An 18,577-nucleotide genomic window follows, 5' to 3' on the forward strand; every position below is an offset into this window, starting at 1 on the left:
GCTTATAGAGACGTACACCAATAGTAAATCACAGGTCAGAAATAGCACTTTGGAGTTTTCAAAAGAATGAGTATGAGCAGGGAATCACTTAAGGCAGCAGGGTGAGTTAATTAAAAAGCAGATGAATGGTGAGAGTCCTGCTTCATTTCAATACCTTCTCCCTTAAGAAGGACCCCCATGCCACCCGCCAGGCTGATTGGTCAAAGGGGTACTGAGTCTGTGGTTTTATTTCCAAAATAAGACAGGCTTTCCCTGGCCACTCTCTAACCATCTGCCCAGCCACACTGCCTCTGCTGGAGGCCATGCCCCCTTGGCCCTTGGCGCCTGGCTCTACCTCTCCTCCTCCAGGAAGCCTGTGGGGTGATCCCTAGCCTGGCTTTTGCAGTTTAGCCCTCTGGTAGGCACTCCCAGCAGGTAGGTTGGTACTACTTATCTGCCCTCACCTGGATTTTAGGCTTCTGGAAATCAGAGATGTCATCTTACTCTTTTTGTTTAATCCTTTCTTCCCCAGCCTCCTGCAAGAGTGTTAAAGCTAGAAGATGCCTTAGGAATCATCTCACCCCATCCCCACTTCATCAAGGCCAGAGAGTCCAGGGTCTGAGCGCTGCAGTCACACCACAGTATGGCCTGGGCCGAGCAGAAATTCCCTCTCCCATGCCTGGCTCTAGCCCGGTGGACACTGCCAGTATAGCTGCGTGATTAGGCTGGAACCTTTGAAATGAGCTAAACCCAAGTTCCAGTCCCAGCAATCTCACTGCCCAGCTGTGTGACCTTGGGCGAGTTGTGTAACCTCTCTGGGCCTCAGTTTCCTCTTCTGTGTAGTCTGAACTGTGGTGCCCACTTTGCTGGGTTGGAGTGAGAATTCGATGGGATGATAGATGCGAAGGGGCCTGGTGCAGCGAGTGGGCTCCTGGAAAGCTCAGCACCCCAGCCATCCTTAGAGATTTGTGGTGCAGGGAGAAATGAGTGACATCTTGATCAATCCCTTCCTTCTGGAGCTGAGGAAATCGGCACAGAGAGGTCAGCTATGTGTCCACAGTGCAGTACGCGTGCCGGCATGCTTGGGATCCCCAGACCAGGATCCTTCTGAGGGGACACCTTGTGTCCTGTGTCCCTCCCAGGCTGAGCACAGGCGGTGCAGAGCTGATCCAGAGCAGTGCCTGGAGAATGAATGAACCCAGGGGCCTCCCACCGGGCAGCCGGGAGCCGTCCTGTCTGCCACTCATCTTCCCTGGCCCCCAGCCCCAGAGTAGTGTGGAGATAACTTGGTTTTGTGGGTAGCTACTGGGCTTTGAAGTCTGATAGATCTGGGTTTGGATTTTAGCTTTGCCATCTTCTGATCTTGGGCAAGTTCCTTAGTTATTTTCAGCCTTAGTTTTCCCATCTGTAGATGGTGCCACTCATTCATTCTACCTTTGGCTATATTGTTATAAAGATAATTCACATAAAATACCAAATATGCTGCCTGACATAGTACATAATGAAGGACACACCTATTGTTCTCGTTACTATTCAGAATTATGAATGGAGATGTCAGAGTGACTGCAGGGGGGCCACCCACCTCTAGGGCCTCAGGTAGAGAGAGGCCACCCACCTCTAGGGCCTGCTGCCTGGGCCACCTGGGCCTGTACACACCCTGGCTCCTGTGCCTCTGGCTGTAGTCATTGCTTGGGTGGGACAGGGGAGGGTCATCTCTGCCTTAGGCAGCTCATGTGACCTTCCTACTCTGGCTTTGCCCTTCCAGGAAGTGTTCTGGGCCGCTCTTCCCCACCCCGAGCCAGTCTTGCTGGGGGAGGGAGTCTTGCAGGGGGCCTTCAGGCAGGCACCTGGCTGGTTGGGTATATCCAAGGTGGCCATGGCTTTCATGAAGCTGGACATGATACTGGATTCAGAATCCAGGATTCAGATCTTTCTGTGGCTTCTCTTCCCACAGACACCTTTGTTTCTGGTCACACCTTTGTGGCCAGAGCCCATCTTGGAGCTAGCAATCTTCCTCCCGTCCCCACCCCCTGGATGTCCCCTCCCCTAGTCTTTAACCCAGCCAGCTGGCTCTCCTTGCCTCTTCTCTGCCTCTCCTCCAGCCTCTCCACCCTTGGGCCACACCCTTTAGGTCGGCATTTCTCAAAGCGAGTCCTGGGGAAAACTAGTTCTGTGGGATTTTAAAATGTGTTTAGTGAAAAAAGCATTTTTGCGATCCAGTAACGCTGGGAAAAGCCAGATTTCGTAAGGCTCTTCCCGTGCTTTCGTGATCTCCCAGAGGAGGACAGAAGATGCAGCTTTCCCCAAGTCATCTAACTGGGAATCCTTCACTCAAGAGCACCTCCTGGGACCTGGTTTCCAAGAAACAGATCTGGGCAGAGCCATCTGGGGTGTCCCGGCCACCAGAGCATAGCGTGGCTTCTCTCTGGTCGCCTGTCTCTATTAGAGATAGTGCCCACCCAGGCAGACTTCACCTGGGCATCTAGGCCACTGCTGGAGGAGCTCATTTGTCCTAAAGCTCCTACCCTAATCCATCCTTCCCTCTGGAACATTTGTGACTGCCCTTTGCCACTAGAAGAGAGTCCCTCCATCTCCTCAACCTGGCATTCTGGCCAATGGCATGGGACCCCTGCCTCCCTCTCAGCCGCATCCACCCATGACTTCCAAGGCGCCCTGTTGAGCTCATGGTGTGGTTCCCAGAGGGCCTGTGGAGTGGTGGTGTTTAACTCTCTCATGCAAGCACCCGAGCCTCTGGCTCCAGCTTCCTCCTGCCTCTGATGGAGCCAATAAGATCCACCAGGGCACTCTAGAGAGTGAATGTTCACCTGCTCAGGGCTAGGCTAAGTTTCCTAGTCACTAACCCAGTGAATCAGCACAGCAGCCTATGAAGTTGTACAATTATGGTTACTGTTGTTATTATTTATAGATGAGGGACCTGAGGCATACTGAGGCTAGCATTGTACCCCAGGGCACAGAAGCCAGCAAGTGTCAGAGCCAGGATGTAAACCCAGGCAGCCTGGTGCCCTTAACCACTAAGCTATACTGCCCATCTAAGATGGGATGAGACATGGGCCAATTCATGAGGTTATGACACCAAAGTGCTTTGTAAACTCTAGAGTGCTGTGCACATTAGACTGTCCAGGCAGCCCCGGAACATCTAGCATGATTTTTGTCTCTTGACTTTCAGCAGGCAGCCAGGAAGCGTGTTTTCGGATTGCCTGTGGGGTGTCCAGCCTGTGCTTGGAGGGTTTCAGGAATGAGGGCCCTCTACTCTTGGGCCGAGGTGGCTCAGAGTGGCCTCACACCCAGAGACTCCCCTAGATGAAGATGGGGCTAGACTCAGCTGACGCACGCCTCTCCTGTGCCATGGGGTTTCTGGAGAAGAGAGCTTGATGGATCACCGTGCCAGCCTCAGCCCAGCTCCCACCCCCCGGATCTAGGGATGCTGGAAATCTCCACAGGGAGCTGTAGGGGCTGCCCAGGGCCTCTGCAGGGAGAACCATAGCTGCTTCTCAGTAAGAGCCAAGCCCCTGTTCCCATCACACTTGGCAATGGGCACCCTGTCCTACCCTACCCCCACCCCCAAGGCGGCTTGGAGCTCCCCAGGGCAGGCCTGTTTGAGCAGTCTGTGGGCTGACCACAGGCCTGGCCTGGGCAGGCATCAGCAGGGGGTGGACTGGATGTGGTTGGGGCAGTTGGGGCCCTTGAGGCCTGGGTGTGGGCCCTGGCCCTGCCTCTGATCCACAGTGGGGCCTTCAAGGCTCTGCTCTACCCACCCTGCCCCAGGCCTCCGTTTCCTCATCTGTAAATATTAGGATAGGCCTGCACAGATCCCAGATCTAAGCCATGAAGACTTTTCATTGTTTTTCCATCTACCACTTTTAGCTCAAATACATGTCTGCCTTCTGATTCCTCTGTTTCCCCAATTTTTTGGTATTTTAGAAATTAAAAAATATATATATACTAACAGTGAAGAGCAGCTAACTAAAGGAGTACACGCATGGGCTCAGGAGGAGCAGCCAGTGCCCTGGGTCACCCACACCTCCCTGTGTGGCTAGGTAGAAATCACCTACCCACTGTGAGCCTCAACTTTCTCATCTGCAAACTGGAATAATACTTGTTTGCAGGCTACTGTGAGACTGTGATATAAGGTTGCTTGAAATTGGCCCTCCCATCCATAGAGGCTGTTAGCTTGAAAAGAACCTGGCTGTGACTCTCAGTTTGGGGGAAAGAGCACAAAGTCAGGAAACGGGAAGTTTGCATATGGATCTTCTTGGTGACGTCAAGCTAAGCCCTCTCCTTTCTGGCCTCTGTTCACTGCCTTTTCAAAAACAGACTATCTAGAAGACTTCATCTCATGTGTTGGTACCAAGTGGTTAACAGTGGCTGTGCAGAAGTGTGTGTGGAGGATTGGCTGGGCATGCCTGGACTCACTGGGAAGAGTGCAGTGATTGATTAGTCATGCCTGCTATGGGTACGGGAGGTGGAGGGTGGTATGGATGCCACCTCCACCTCCTGCATACCAGAGCACTACCATCCCTATGCCAGCTGGTCCTTAAGGGCTGATCTAGTTCTGTCTGACTCTTCCTGGGGGATACCATTGATCCTGCCCCTATTTGGAGCTCCTGCCGAATGCCAGGTGGGATTTGGAACCTTGGGGAGCTGGGGGTAGGGAGGGGACAATGGAGAATACCTCCTCATCCCTGGAGCCAGGGTGTAGGAACATCTATTAGGTATTTACAGCCTTCTAGAGGGCACCAGCTGGTGGTCGGGGGGGATCCTGCCTCTGTCTAGTCACATCCTTCCCTATATCCTCCAAGGGCCCCCGGGTAACTGTTCCCACCTCTCTCTTCCCCACTTCATGGCATCTGAGCCTTTGGAGTCACAGACAAAAGCCTTGAGGCAGAGCCAGGACAGGGCTACTGCATGAGCACTGCTATCCTGGGAGAGGCGTGTGGCCTGGGCCCAGCACTGGACGGGCCTGTGACTCCCTATCTTCACCATCCTCAGCACTCCACAGCAGTGCTAGTCACCTTCCTCTCACTCAGGGAAGTTGGGGCTGGGGAAGGCAGTGTCTAGTTGAGGGAGGTCTGCCACGTTCCCATGGAAAACATGATACAGAAAAACGTGGGCTTTGTAATCAGACCTGGGTTCAAATCCTGGCACTTGTCAGTAGTGTGACCCTGAGCAAGTCATTGGACCTCTCCGAGGCTCAGTTTCTTCATCTGTAGTAGCCTCCGTTTCTTCATCTATAGTACTGTAATAATAACTGGAACAGCATGGTTGTTTTTGAGGCTTAACTGATGTGACATAGAGAACCTAGTGTTTAGCACATATAGGTTTGATAGTTGTTCAGTACCTCTTTCCACTCTGAGGAAACAAAGTGTAGGGGCGGGACCTCCTTGGGAATGAGAGAAAGCCCAAGGGGCCTTCTCCAGAGCTGAATCTAACCTTCCTTTGCCTCTTGGGAAGAGAAGCTGTCAGAGAAAGTTCACTGTGAGGTCAGGGATTTGGAGTATGGCCAGAGGATGGCAGGAGGGTTTGGCCTGAAGGGCATGGCCTAGGCCCTCTAAAGTGTCATGTGCGCCGAAAGACAAGGCACACCAAATGCAGCTGGGATCCCAGCCCTGTGTGGGTCAGGTCAGTGGGCTGGCCCCTTTGTCAGGGCCACATTGCTGAGTGTTTCCCCAGGAAACCGTCACTCCTGGATTAACTTCTGTGTCCCAGGGCGGGTTGTTGGGCATAGCTGTGTGAGGCTGACCCTCATGAAGCCCCTGCTCTGAAATGCCAAGATTACATTATGTTATCCCATTAGCCAGCATTGACAGTGGGTGTTCCCATGAACAAGGATGGGTGTTGGGAGACTGGATCATGGAGAGAAGTGGGTCCACCCTTCCGGAAGCTTTGAGTGCCAAGCCAAAGCATCTGAACTCTGGCCAGGCAGTGTGGAGCCGTGTCAAGTCTTGGCACAGGAGCACTGCCCTGGTTGAGGAAGGAGGGACTGAATTCTAAAGAGTTGTGGCCTGAATGCAGAATTTCACTTTTTGAAACACTGTCCCCTAAGTATTCATTTGCTTAGCTCCTCAATACAGTGGGGCAGGGAGCAGATGCACTTTCCTGTTTGACAGATGAGGATGCAGGCTCAGGAAGGTGAAATAGCCTCCTACAACCTCCCAGCCAGGAGGTCTAGCTCTCAGGACCACCGCCTACCCAGGGGCCCCGCCCTATGCAGTGACTCAAGCTGGCCTGAGGGCCTGCTCCAGTTGTCCTGCTAAGAGCTGGAAGCAGCTGGCCCTGTGCGGCTGCCTGGAGCTGCCTCTTCCTTCCCTCTCCCCATCTCGTCTTCTGTCTCTCTGCCCTTATTTCTGACTTCCCTGAGGTAGGGCACAAAGTCAGTCTCCTACTGTCCTTGCTTCACCACCACCCTCTTCCTCTGCATCCAGCCTGTATGCCTGGTGCAGGCTACCAAGGGTTGAAATGCACGAGCCACCTGCGACGTGACCACAGGCAGCTCCCACACCTCTCTGAGCTTCAACTCATTACCTTTAAGGTGAGGAAGGCGTCAGTCTACATCAGTGCTTGCCTAACCTTGGTCACTTTCATCCCATTCATACTATGTTTAAAACGATTCTTTAATTCACTTAGGTCTGCTATTGCTACTTAATTTAACCACATCCTAAATAATAATATTCATGAACTCATCAGTCCAAAAACTTCACTATGAGAATGTAAAAGGTTTGTCTATGGATCTTCTAAAGTCATCCTTGTCCCACCAGCAGCACATGTATCTCTCTTTGGGAACCCTCAACGGGGTGACCAGTGTCTCTGAGTCCTAGGATCTTCTGATTAGGGCTGGGTGATGGGTTTTTCAGCTCTCACCCTCCTGGGTCTCATGTACATCCAGCAGTTGCCATGCATCCACCTGCCTGTTCACTCATCTAATGAGTACCTGCTGAGTACCGAGCCCTGGGCTAGACTAAGGGATCTGTAACTGGAAGACCTTCCAGCTGATGGAGAGACAGATGCAAAGACTCAGCCCTCATCTAGTGCCACTAAGATGGGGGTGTGTGACAGGGACATTGGGGGCATAGGGGTGGAAACCAAGAAAGAGCAAGAGTGACAGTTGAGCCAGCCCCTGATGGGTGGGAGGTGTCCAGGCATTGCAGTCAGAGGCAAAGACATGGAGGTGCGATCTTGAGGGCACAGTCTGGGAGGCAGGGAACAGCCCCACACTGGGGACAAAGGATGTGACTGAGAGTGGTGAGGCCTTGCTGGGACCAGGCCGAGCAGGATCCCGACTGATGCTGGCATGTGCAGGTTGGCAGGTCATTGCTGAACCCAGGGCTCATGATGTTTGTCCCTCTGGGAGTCTAAGGCTGATGAAGGGACTATCTGGGATGTCCTCTGGTCCCCTAGGCTCTCCCTCCTGGCTGTGTCTTGGAACACAGCCTCTGCTCTCGGGCTGTAGGCAGAGCTGCCCACTCCTGCCACTGGCACCACTTGCCCCAGGAGACCTGAGCTGCAGATGTGCATGGTGATTGAATCATTTCTGCACACCACTGCTCACACAGCTCCCCAGGGACCCCCACTTGCCTGTGCAAGCTGTCATGAGATGTGTGTGCTCAAGTGCATCTGTGTCGGCATCCAGCATGTGCACGTACCTGCTGTGAAGTGTGCAAAGAGGCACATGTGTATGTGCCTATGCACAGTGTGTGCTGTGCAGACGTCTCTCTCTGGGTGCGTGTGCATAATGTGGACTGAACTAGTGAGGCCTCAAAGGTGGGAAATAAAATACTTGTGTTGGGACAGCCGGCTGTTCAGTTAGCTGCCACCCTTGGGAGCTAGCTGCCTATGGAGCTCCACATTTCTACGGGGCAGCTAGGAGCACCTCATCCCCATGTCCAGCAAGGAGCCCGCTGAGGGCTGTTTGCCTCCCCAAGCCATTGAGGCAGTTGAGATGCTTCTCTCCTTGCTGACTTGGCAGCCCAGAGATGTCCAGGGCTCTACCTGGACCTGTCAGAGGGGCTGCAGCCCAGCTTGGCTCATGGCGCCCTCCGTGTCCTCTTCCCCTCCCCACCTCCACCTCCCACCCTGCCCCATAAGGGCATGAGGTGGGTGTTCCCAGGCCTTTTCAGCTCTCAACGTTCTATCCTCCGAGCAGCCCTCTATGTGTAATAGCCACTAACTTTTCTTGAACTCATCTTCTGCACCAGGCGCCGCCAATGGTAGACACCCTCGCTCTGCTGGGTGGTGAGAAGTGTAAATGGAAGCTTGGTCCTGAAAGACATCCCACAGGAGTTGGGAAGCCGAGCTGACCCCATGTCACCATCCAAAAACTTCCATTTGCCCAACTAAGCCCAACCAAGCGTAAGGTGCAAGAAGAAGCACAGAGCTGTGAAAGGGGCAGTGTTGTGGCTTTGGGCTGCCCTGGAAGAACAGCTCCCAGGGCTGCCGGGCTTGCAGCTTCCCCATGGACCTGCCTTGGGACAGGCTTTGCAGCTTCAAAAGCAGGCATTCTCCTCTTACGGGGATGGAGTTTTCAGAACAGCCGGAGCTCCTCACAGGGAATCCTAAAGAGGCTGGTATTTGACAGTCTGCCAAAGGCTGGCCAGCCCGATCCTGTGCTTTGCAGACAGCGGAACGGAGGTCCAGCTCTCTGCCCTGTTCACTCAGCAGAGCAGGGTCCTGATCCCCCATGCTGATTAGCTTTGCATGGCTCCTGGCTGCTCGGACCAGGGCGTCCTGAGCCAGGATGGGGGTAACCTGCTTGGTCCCACCCCCCATTCAGAGGCAGTAGGAAGGGCTGAGGCCACGGGTGCACCCGGGGCCAGGCCGACAGTGATCTGTTCGGCAGGAGCCCGCCTCGCCGACTCTAGAGCTGCAGCCATGGAGGATTTGTAGCGACTTGTAAAGGCTTAAAGGAGTCCAGGCGCCCGGAGGCGGATGCAGCAGCCAAGCCATGCAGCGCTCCTGTGGCAAAGGGCGACCTCTGCTGGCCACCAGGTGTGTGCCACCTCCCAAAGCTGGCTGGTGTGCAGAGAGCCCGGTGGTGCAAGTGACTGGATTTGGACAGGTTGGGTGGAACAAGAAGGTCATCTCTTTGGGCCCAGTCACAGCCGGAGGTGGGGACTACCAGGAGGCTTTGACCGCCAGTCGTGGGGAGTGCAAAGAATAGCACATTAACAGCTGGAAAGGTAGAGGGTTTGAATCTCCGCCCAGCAGCTTTCCGGCTCTGTCACTTTGGGCAATTTGCTTCACCTCTCTGAACCTTTTAAGGAGGAAGAAAATTAGCACTGCGTAGGGCCTGGCCTGGTGCCTGAACATAGCAGGTATAGAGCAAATGGAAGATCCCAGCCTGCCCCTTAACAAGCTGTCTCTTGCATACCTCCCTCAGCCTACCCTTCTTCTTCTCTTTATGCCTTAGGACCCTTTGCTCTCTAGGCCTTTGACCCTTTTACTCCAGAGACTGGAGCCTCCATCTCCTCCATTCCTGGGGTTAGTAACCGCAGTTCTCCACCATTGACCTCAACAGTTTAAAAATGGCACCTCACCTGTAGGTGCCTCCATAATCCGCTGGCCATTTGTTCTTTTACTGATTAAGAAACACAGGACACACGGCTGTCCCTGTTGTCTGCAGTGTCCCTCATGCCATCCATCTACCCACTCTTGGGTCTCGCAGGTATCGCAAGCCCAGACACTCACCCCTCGGTTCCTGTGAGCTGCAGCCCTGCCTGGGAGCAAAGCCCCCCTGGGACCTGGACACAGCCCAGTCCCCTGTGGCCTTGAACAAACCACTAATGGGCCCCAGGCTCCTCAGATTAAAACCAGCTGAGGCACAGCGGGTAGATGGGGGACCTGAAAGCACCTTTGGCCCTTAATATTCCAGGAATTTTTCCATTCAGAAGCCAGTCCAGCCACCGGCCTCCAGACAGAACTGCCCGTGAGCCGCCGTGGGGTCCGCCCAAAGGTGGACAGTCCCGTCTCCCAGTTTGCTGTTTTCTTCTTAAAGCGGGACCTGGGCCCCTGCTGTGACTAAACAGAAAAGAATGGCCTCTGAGCCCTGTGTTCGCCAACTGGGTGGATCTAAGCTCCTGTGCCTGCCTGGGGCTTCCAGGCACTGTCATTCAACAAGCATTTATCAAGGCCCACCAGGCTGTGCACCTGGACACAATGTCAGGGGAAAGTTCCTCTTTAGAAGTAGACCCTTATGAGGTCGCTGAGTTGCCCCTCTGCAGCGTCCTGTTCTGTTGATGGGGAAACCAAGGCCATGAAACCGGAGAAATCCACTCAAAGTCTATCCTGGCTGGGGACACCTGGGTGCTCACTGGAGTGAGGGAGAGGACAGAGGGCCTGGAAGCACACCTAGAACCTCCACGGTGCTCACGTCTGGCCCCCAGGTCACTTAGGTTTGTCAACAGCGCCCCCTGCTGGCTGCCTGGGCCACCGGTGGCCCTTTGTCCTGGTGGTCAGTGGCCTGCCGGCAGGGGGATGCAGGCCTGCCAGGCATGGGGTTTCTTTGTACTTCTCTTCCATCTCCTCCAGCTAGGAGCTGAGCCAACCCAGGCCTTTGTGGGATGGATCTCCCTGTCCTAGCTGGCTGTGAAAGTTGAATTCTCTATTGGAACCCTGGCTACCAGTGTTCACCCATGCCCCCACATGGGACCCAGGCCTTCACCGCTGCAGGGGTATCACGTGGTGCCTGGGAGACCACCAGGGTCCTTTGGCTGTGATGGGGACGGGCACCAGGAACTGAGATGGCCTTGCTGAAGGTGGCAGTGTCTTGCTCCTGCTCTGGGCTCTCTGTGTCCTTGTCTTCCCCACCATGGTTTGTCCCTGGCCCCAGGAGCCTTTGTCATGTGGATGCTGGCTGAGGGTCTGTGTGGGTAAACTCAGGAGGACACATTCAGCTCCCGCTTGGGTGACCTACAGAAGTAGCAAGCGGAGCTGCCCTGATCACACCCCTGCCGACCCAGACCACACACACACACACACGCACACCTGTATCCTACCCCCTCCCCAGGACCTGTTCAAGAGTGAAAATTGTAAAGGGAAAGCCGGGATTCTAGAGCTGGCTCCTACCCAACAAGCTGTAATCTCCAAGCCTCAGTTTATTCATCTGTAAAATGGGGATGTAACTACATTCTCTTACCTGTGCTGTGCCTGGACCAGTACCTGACTTGTAGGGGCTCAGCCCATGGTCATCTAATAGGTAAATATGGGCTTGGACCAAGAGTTCCTTAAACACAAGAAAATGATTTCATTTTAATCTCTGCACGCCCAATCCATCTAGCCTAGGACCCTGCACAGTGTCGTTATTAAAAAGCATTTCAGCCGGGTGCAGTGGCTCGTGCCTGTAATCCCAGCACTTTGGGAGGCCGAGGTGGGCAGATCATGAGGTCAGGAGATCGAGACCATCCTGGCTAACACAGTGAAACCCCGTCTCTACTAAAAATACAAAAAATTAGCTGGACGTGGTGGCAGGCGCGTGTAGTCCCAGCTACTCAGGAGGCTGAGGCAAGAGAACGGTGTGAACCCGGGAGGTGGAGCTTGCAATGAGCCGAGATCACGCCACTGCACTCCAGCCTAGGCGACAGACTCGTCTCAAAACAAAACAAAACAAAACAAAAGAAGAGCATTTCTTGGGAGAGCGTAAGCATGTACGAATGAGCAAATGGAGACTAAAGTTGTTTAAATTGATGAGTAGACAGGTGAACAGGCGGGCATTTGTTTTTATTATTGTTACTTATTTTTTAAATTTTCTTTTTGGGTGCTCCATCACCCTCCTCCTCCTTCCCCAGGCAGGTATTTCGATGGATAAATGATGGGTGGAGAATTGGGCGGCGGGTGGGATGAATGGAGGGATGGCTGGCAGGGTGACGGTGGAAGAAATAAGTATGGGCACAACCCCCACTTTCCCCTTCTTGCTGGAGAGCTCCAGAAAGCACTTATCAAAAGTACAGAGTCCCAGATGACCCAGCAAGTCCACTTCTGAGTGTATGTTCTCTAGACTAATTCACACACGTGTAATGTGCCGGTATGAACAGTTATTTCTGCAGCACTGCAATGATAAAAATTTGGAGCCAGGCACGGTAGCTCACGCCTGTAATCCCAGCACTTGGGAGGCCGAGGTGGGCGGATCGCCTGAGGTTGGGAGTTTGAGACCAGCCTGGCCCATATGGTGAAACCCCATCTCTATTAAAAATATAAAAGTTAGCTGGGCATGGTGGCAGGCACCTGTAATCCCAGCTACTCGGGAAGCTGAGACAGGAGAATTGCTTGAACCCGGGAGGCGGAGGCTGCAGTGAGCCAAGGTCATGCCATTACACTCCAGTCTGGGAGACAGAGCGAGACTCAGTCTCAAAAAGAAAGAAAAAGAAAAATTTGGAAAGAGGTTCAGGGTCCCTCATTTCAGGCTGGAGTGTGAGCCCCCTGAACAGAGGGGCCTTGTCTGGGGGCTCAAGCGTTAGAACAGCACCTGGCAGGGGGTCAATGGACCGATGTTAGTTGGATGATGCTTCATCATACCTAGGAATACTGTGCAGCCATTAAAAAATGAAAAAGTGGCCAGGCGCGGTGGCTCACACCTGTAATCCCAGCACCTTGGGAGGCCAGCGCAGGCGAATCATGAAGTAAGGAGATCGAGACCATCCTGGCTAACACAATGAAACCCCATCTCTACTAAAAATACAAAAAATTAGCTGGACGTGGTGGCAGGCGCGTGTAGTCCCAGCTACTCAGGAGGCTGAGGCAAGAGAACGGTGTGAACCCGGGAGGTGGAGCTTGCAATGAGCCGAGATCACGCCACTGCACTCCAGCCTAGGCGACAGACTCGTCTCAAAACAAAACAAAACAAAACAAAAAGAAGAGCATTTCTTGGGAGAGCGTAAGCATGTACGAATGAGCAAATGGAGACTAAAGTTGTTTAAATTGATGAGTAGACAGGTGAACAGGCGGGCATTTGTTTTTATTATTGTTACTTATTTTTTAAATTTTCTTTTTGGGTGCTCCATCACCCTCCTCCTCCTTCCCCAGGCAGGTATTTCGATGGATAAATGATGGGTGGAGAAATTGGGCGGCGGGTGGGATGAATGGAGGGATGGCTGGCAGGGTGACGGTGGAAGAAATAAGTATGGGCACAACCCCCACTTTCCCCTTCTTGCTGGAGAGCTCCAGAAAGCACTTATCAAAAGTACAGAGTCCCAGATGACCCAGCAAGTCCACTTCTGAGTGTATGTTCTCTAGACTAATTCACACACGTGTAATGTGCCGGTATGAACAGTTATTTCTGCAGCACTGCAATGATAAAAATTTGGAGCCAGGCACGGTAGCTCACGCCTGTAATCCCAGCACTTGGGAGGCCGAGGTGGGCGGATCGCCTGAGGTTGGGAGTTTGAGACCAGCCTGGCCCATATGGTGAAACCCCATCTCTATTAAAAATATAAAAGTTAGCTGGGCATGGTGGCAGGCACCTGTAATCCCAGCTACTCGGGAAGCTGAGACAGGAGAATTGCTTGAACCCGGGAGGCGGAGGCTGCAGTGAGCCAAGGTCATGCCATTACACTCCAGTCTGGGAGACAGAGCGAGACTCAGTCTCAAAAAGAAAGAAAAAGAAAAATTTGGAAAGAGGTTCAGGGTCCCTCATTTCAGGCTGGAGTGTGAGCCCCCTGAACAGAGGGGCCTTGTCTGGGGGCTCAAGCGTTAGAACAGCACCTGGCAGGGGGTCAATGGACCGATGTTAGTTGGATGATGCTTCATCATACCTAGGAATACTGTGCAGCCATTAAAAAATGAAAAAGTGGCCAGGCGCGGTGGCTCACACCTGTAATCCCAGCACCTTGGGAGGCCAGCGCAGGCGAATCATGAAGTAAGGAGATCGAGACCATCCTGGCTAACACAATGAAACCCCATCTCTACTAAAAATACAAAAAATTAGCCAGGTGTGGCCGGGTGCGGTGGCACACGAATCCTAGCACTTTGGGAGGCCGAGGTGGGCAGATCACCAGGTCAGGAGATCGAGACCATCCTGGTTAACACGGTGAAACCCCGTCTCTACTAAAAGTACAAAAAATTAGCCGGGCATGGTGGCGGGCGCCTATAGTCCCAGCTACTCAGAAGGCTGAGGCAGGAAAATGGCATGAACCTGGGAGGCGGAGCTTACAGTGAGCCGAGATCACGCCACCGTACTCCAGCCTGGTGAAAGTGCGAGACTCCGTCTCAAAAAAAAAAAAAAAAGAAAAGAAAATTAGCCAGGCATAGTGGCAGCGCCTATGGTCCCAGCTACTCAGGAGGCTGAAACAGGAGACTCACTTGAACCCGGGAGGCGGAGGTTGCAGTGAGCCAAGATTGTGCCACTGCACTCTAGCCTGGGCAAAAAAGCGAAACTGTCTCAAAAAAAAAAAAAAAGTTCTTTATGTCTTAATGTGGAATAAACTTTCAGATGTATCAAGAGGAAGAAAAAAGCGACATCCAAATAATGTGTAATGTTATTTTCTGTTTTTAAAAATGTCGCAAGAAAAAGTGCATGTAGATATTTGCTTCTAGATGAGACTCTCCAGAAGGGGGACTGATGGCACTGGTTCTCCTAGAAAAGGCACCAGGGGACTGGGGACGGGGCCTGGACCCAGGACTGGATACCTTTGTGGACTTTCTGATTTTTGAACCATGCAAATGAATTACCTTTTCAGACACACATGGAGCAATAAGAATTGCAGCAAGAGCTACACATCCTTTAAAGCAATTGGAGGAGGAACAGGACTTTCTTCCAAAGGCTGGGGCCAGGCAGAGGTGTTGGTTCCCTCAACGAGTGTGTGTAGAAAGCAGACAGGCAGGCAGACACACCTACACTTCCACCAGCTGCGAGGATTTGGCACATCTGGGGACCTCAGTTTCCTCATCTGTAAAATGGAGATGATCGTAGCCTTACAGAGTGGATGTGAAGAGGGAAGGAGAGAATGCAGGTGTCCAGCACATGAAAAGTCCTGGGTGACATGGCCAGAGATGAGGGGTCTTTAGTGGGGAGTGTGGCAGAGTAGCAGAGAAGGCTTAGGGCCCCAGATCTCCTGTCCAGCATCCTGGGTCTGACCCAGATGTCTGCAGCCTGAACTGTCCCCTAGGGGCAGGAGGGCAAACCGAGCTGGCAGCAGGCAGACTTCTGCCTTGGCCCAAGAACCTGGATCCCTGAACAGTGGGTGGGCTAGGGCCGTACAGTCCTTCCTCTCTCTACCTAGATCTCTGCCATTGCTGTGTGGCCTCCCTGGAGCGGCCTGGGGACTCCTGGGGCTATTTCGAGCGGAGGGAGCTTCCTCCACTTAGCTCTGTCATCCAGAGGGAAGTCCCATTCATGCTAATGGCCCTGACGCTCCCTTCTCCCACACTTCAGGAAGGGTGAGCCTAGTGCCAAGCCATCCCTGCACCCGCACTGTCAGCCTTGCACAATGGAAACCGCGGGCTAGCAGTCAGGAACCCTGGTTCCTGGTGTGGGCTCAGACACCACTTGCTGTGCCACCCTGGCTTTTCTCTTTCTGTCTCTCAGCCTTAGTTTCTTTTTCTAGAAAATGGCTGTGGTGCTCATTCTTATCCTCCTTTTCCAGGAGGGCAAAGTGAAAAAAACGGTTGTGAGTGGTTTGTAAATTATGAAGAACTCTAAAGCCTGAGGGACTGGGGGAGGGCAGGTGCCACCTGAGATCTCCACTCAGAGCACACGTGCACTGAAGGTCATCATATGGGAAGGTCCCCCTGCACATGTATGAACACACACACGTACACACACACACACATGGGCCAAGCCCTGAACCAGGAATCCAAGGGGAATTGCCACCCCTCCCACCACCCAAAACACACATGCACTTACAGAAATGTGTGCACCTGGCTGGGAGTGGTGGCTCACACTTGTAATCCCAGCACTTTGGGAGGCTGAGGTGGGCGGATCACCTGAGGTCAGGAGTTCGAGACCAGCCTGGCCAACATGGTGAAACTCCATCTCTACTAAAAATACAAAAATTAGCCAGGTGTGTGGCGGACACCTGTAATCCCAGCTACTCTGGAGGCTGAGGCAGGATAATCGCTTGAGCCTGGGAGGCAGAGGTTGCAATGAGCCGAGATTGCACCACTGCACTCCAGCCTAGGTGACAAGAGCGAAACTCCATCTCAAAAAAAAAAGAAAAGAAAAGAAATGTGGGCATGCCTGCCCAGTGCTCACATGTGCCACACATGGAAAGCACCTGGAACCTTTTTCTGCCCTCAGCCCAGTGAGGTACCCCAGGTGCAGCCCCACAGGGCCCAGCAAAGGGCTCTGGAACCTACCAGTGTTGTGGCCAGAGGGCAGTTGGGAGGCTGGTGCAAGGTTGGCAGGCCTGGCGTGATCCAGTAACACCCTCTCCTTTCTCTTCGCAGGCTGGACAACGTTCATGGCTCTCGGGTAGAACCCAGCGAAACGGCCAGAATGAATTCTATGGACAGGCACATCCAGCAGACCAATGACCGACTGCAGTGCATCAAGCAGGTGGGTGTGGGGCAAGGCACACTCTGAGAGTGGGACAGATGGGGCAGACAGAGCAGCAGCCCTGTGCTACAGCAATAGGGCATCTGGCAGGTGCTGGATGGAGCGGATGGCAGGGCTTCCCGACCACCTACCTATTGAGGCTGTTATTGGCATGCTGCCACCGACCAGCCTAATGCTGGAATCACCTGCCTGGGTTTCAGTGCCAATGCTCCCCTGTCCCTTTAAACACCCTTCCCAGCTATGTGACATTGGGCCAGTGGTGTGGCCTCTCTGGGCTCTGTTTATGTGCAAGGATGCACTGATGCACCTGGCACTTCCATTTCCCTCCCACCACCTCCCTCCCCAGAACTAAGCTCCCTACCCCTTTGCTCCAGTTGTTCTCTTAAAAAAAAAAAAAAAGTCACAGGCTGGGTGTGGCAGTTCACGCCTGTAATCCCAGAACTTTGAGAGGCCAAGGTAGGAAGATTGCTTGAGCCCAGGAGTTTGAGCCCAGCCTGGGTAACATAGCAAGACCCTGTCTCGGGGGGGAAAAAAAAAAAGGAAGAGGAAAGAAAGAAAAGAAAAGAAAAGAAATTAAAGCTGAGAAAATTTTAAAATATTTACTAGTTTATTTAAAAATTAGAATCCATTATAGGCTGGGCCCAGTGGTTCATACCTGTAATCTCAGCACTTTGGGAAGCTAAGGGAGGAGGATCACTTGAAGCCAAGAGTTTGAAACCAGCCTGGGCAACATGGTGAGACCCCATCTCTATTTTTTAAAAAAGAAAAAAAAAAAAAGCCACAAGAGAAGAGGTCCTAGGAAATCGTATCATTTTACAGGAAAGGAAACAAGTACAGAGAGGAGAAGTGGGTAGCCTGAGGCCACTCAGCCCCTCTGGTGCTGGGAAGACCTCATTCCAGAGAGTGCCATGGTCTCCACCGTGCTGAAGCTCACAGCAAGCCCAAGAGGCAGGCTGCCTAGGAGTTCCTCTATTTGGACTGCGGGGAGGTGGGGAATCTTTCACAGGGGCGCCCCCAAGCGGTGGCCAGGAGTGACGCGCCCAACCGCTGGGCCCAGCTCCCACAACCCAGGCTGGTAGCTTCCCTGCGTAGACCAGGGAACGTTATTCACTCCAGGAAGGACCAGGTACAGCGAGAGGGGCACGGGCTTTGGTATCAGATGCCTTGGACCCGAGTCCTCATTCCTCTATGGACCCGTGATGGGATCTCAAGCTAGTCCTCCATTTCTCTGAGCCTCAGTTTCCCCATGTGTCGAATGGGGCCCATCTTGTAGGATGATGTGAGGATGTTACGGGTGAGGCACATAGCCCAGCCCTGGTGTGTGGTGGGTGATCAGCTAATGGCAGTGGTGGCCATTGTCCTCAATATGTGACAGGGAAGGGAGTGCTGGGGCTCGGGCCCCTGGCTTAGGCCAGCTTAGCAAGAAACTCGGGCAACCAGCATGGGCTGCTGGCTCCTGGGTTCCAGCCAGTTGGAGCTCACAGGCCCCTCACCACCCAGCCTTCCCTCCCTGAGGGCCAGGGCCCAGACGGAGCCTCCCCAAGGTGCCTGCCCAGTAGAACTGAGGCTATTCCACGAGAACGAGGGGTGTGTGTCCTCTTCTTAGCATCGAGCAGAGCAGTCTTGAAGCCTGTGCGGGGTCAGCGGAGAGGAAATTGAAGAAGACTTGTTATGGATTGAACCCAACCCCAATGGCTCTCCCAAAAGCCCGTTACGCGCCTCTGCTCACCATGGCAGAATAGCAACCAGACGCTGAGACTCCCTCCTCCCCTACCCTCCCTCCTCCCACTTAGGGTTCTGCAGGGCTCTCTCCTAGCTCTGCCTTTCACCCCGTTTCTCCCACCCTTTGCTCAGCTGGCAGTGGCCGTGCCCCCGCAATGGGACGCTCATGCCTCCTGTGCATGAGACCCTCCACATGGCAGGCACATCACTCCTGCCGAGACCTGCTCTCACCCTCTTTCCTCTCGGCACCCAGCTCCATATCACCAGGGGTCAGGGTGCACCTGACTTCCTTGGCCCTCCCTGGGTCTAGCTTGGGCAGAGTCCACCAGAAGCCCCTCACAGCATGGCCCACAGCTCAGTCACCATTGCATCACT

At 53.4% G+C, this 18,577-nt stretch overlaps 1 protein-coding gene across 8 annotated transcripts in view; it reads left to right on the forward strand.

The window, feature by feature from the left end:
* Positions 1–18,577, forward strand: part of ZMIZ1 (zinc finger MIZ-type containing 1) — a 246,519-nt gene that overhangs the window by 118,690 nt on the left and 109,252 nt on the right. For 5 of the 8 annotated variants that reach the window (XM_033209225.1, XM_033209230.1, XM_033209226.1 and 2 more), the window contains one exon: positions 16,372–16,480. In XM_033209225.1, the coding sequence (XP_033065116.1) occupies positions 16,421–16,480 (60 nt within the window). In that variant the 5' untranslated portion in view covers positions 16,372–16,420. Of the gene's footprint in view, positions 1–11,367; positions 11,376–16,371; positions 16,481–18,577 lie in introns of those variants that run through there. The other 3 variants (XM_033209223.1, XM_033209231.1, XM_033209224.1) reach the window with 1 other exon arrangement.

This window comes from Trachypithecus francoisi, unplaced genomic scaffold, assembly GCF_009764315.1.
Source record: "Trachypithecus francoisi isolate TF-2019V2 unplaced genomic scaffold, Tfra_2.0 Lachesis_group9, whole genome shotgun sequence".
In the NCBI taxonomy this organism is placed as follows: domain Eukaryota; kingdom Metazoa; phylum Chordata; class Mammalia; order Primates; family Cercopithecidae; genus Trachypithecus; species Trachypithecus francoisi.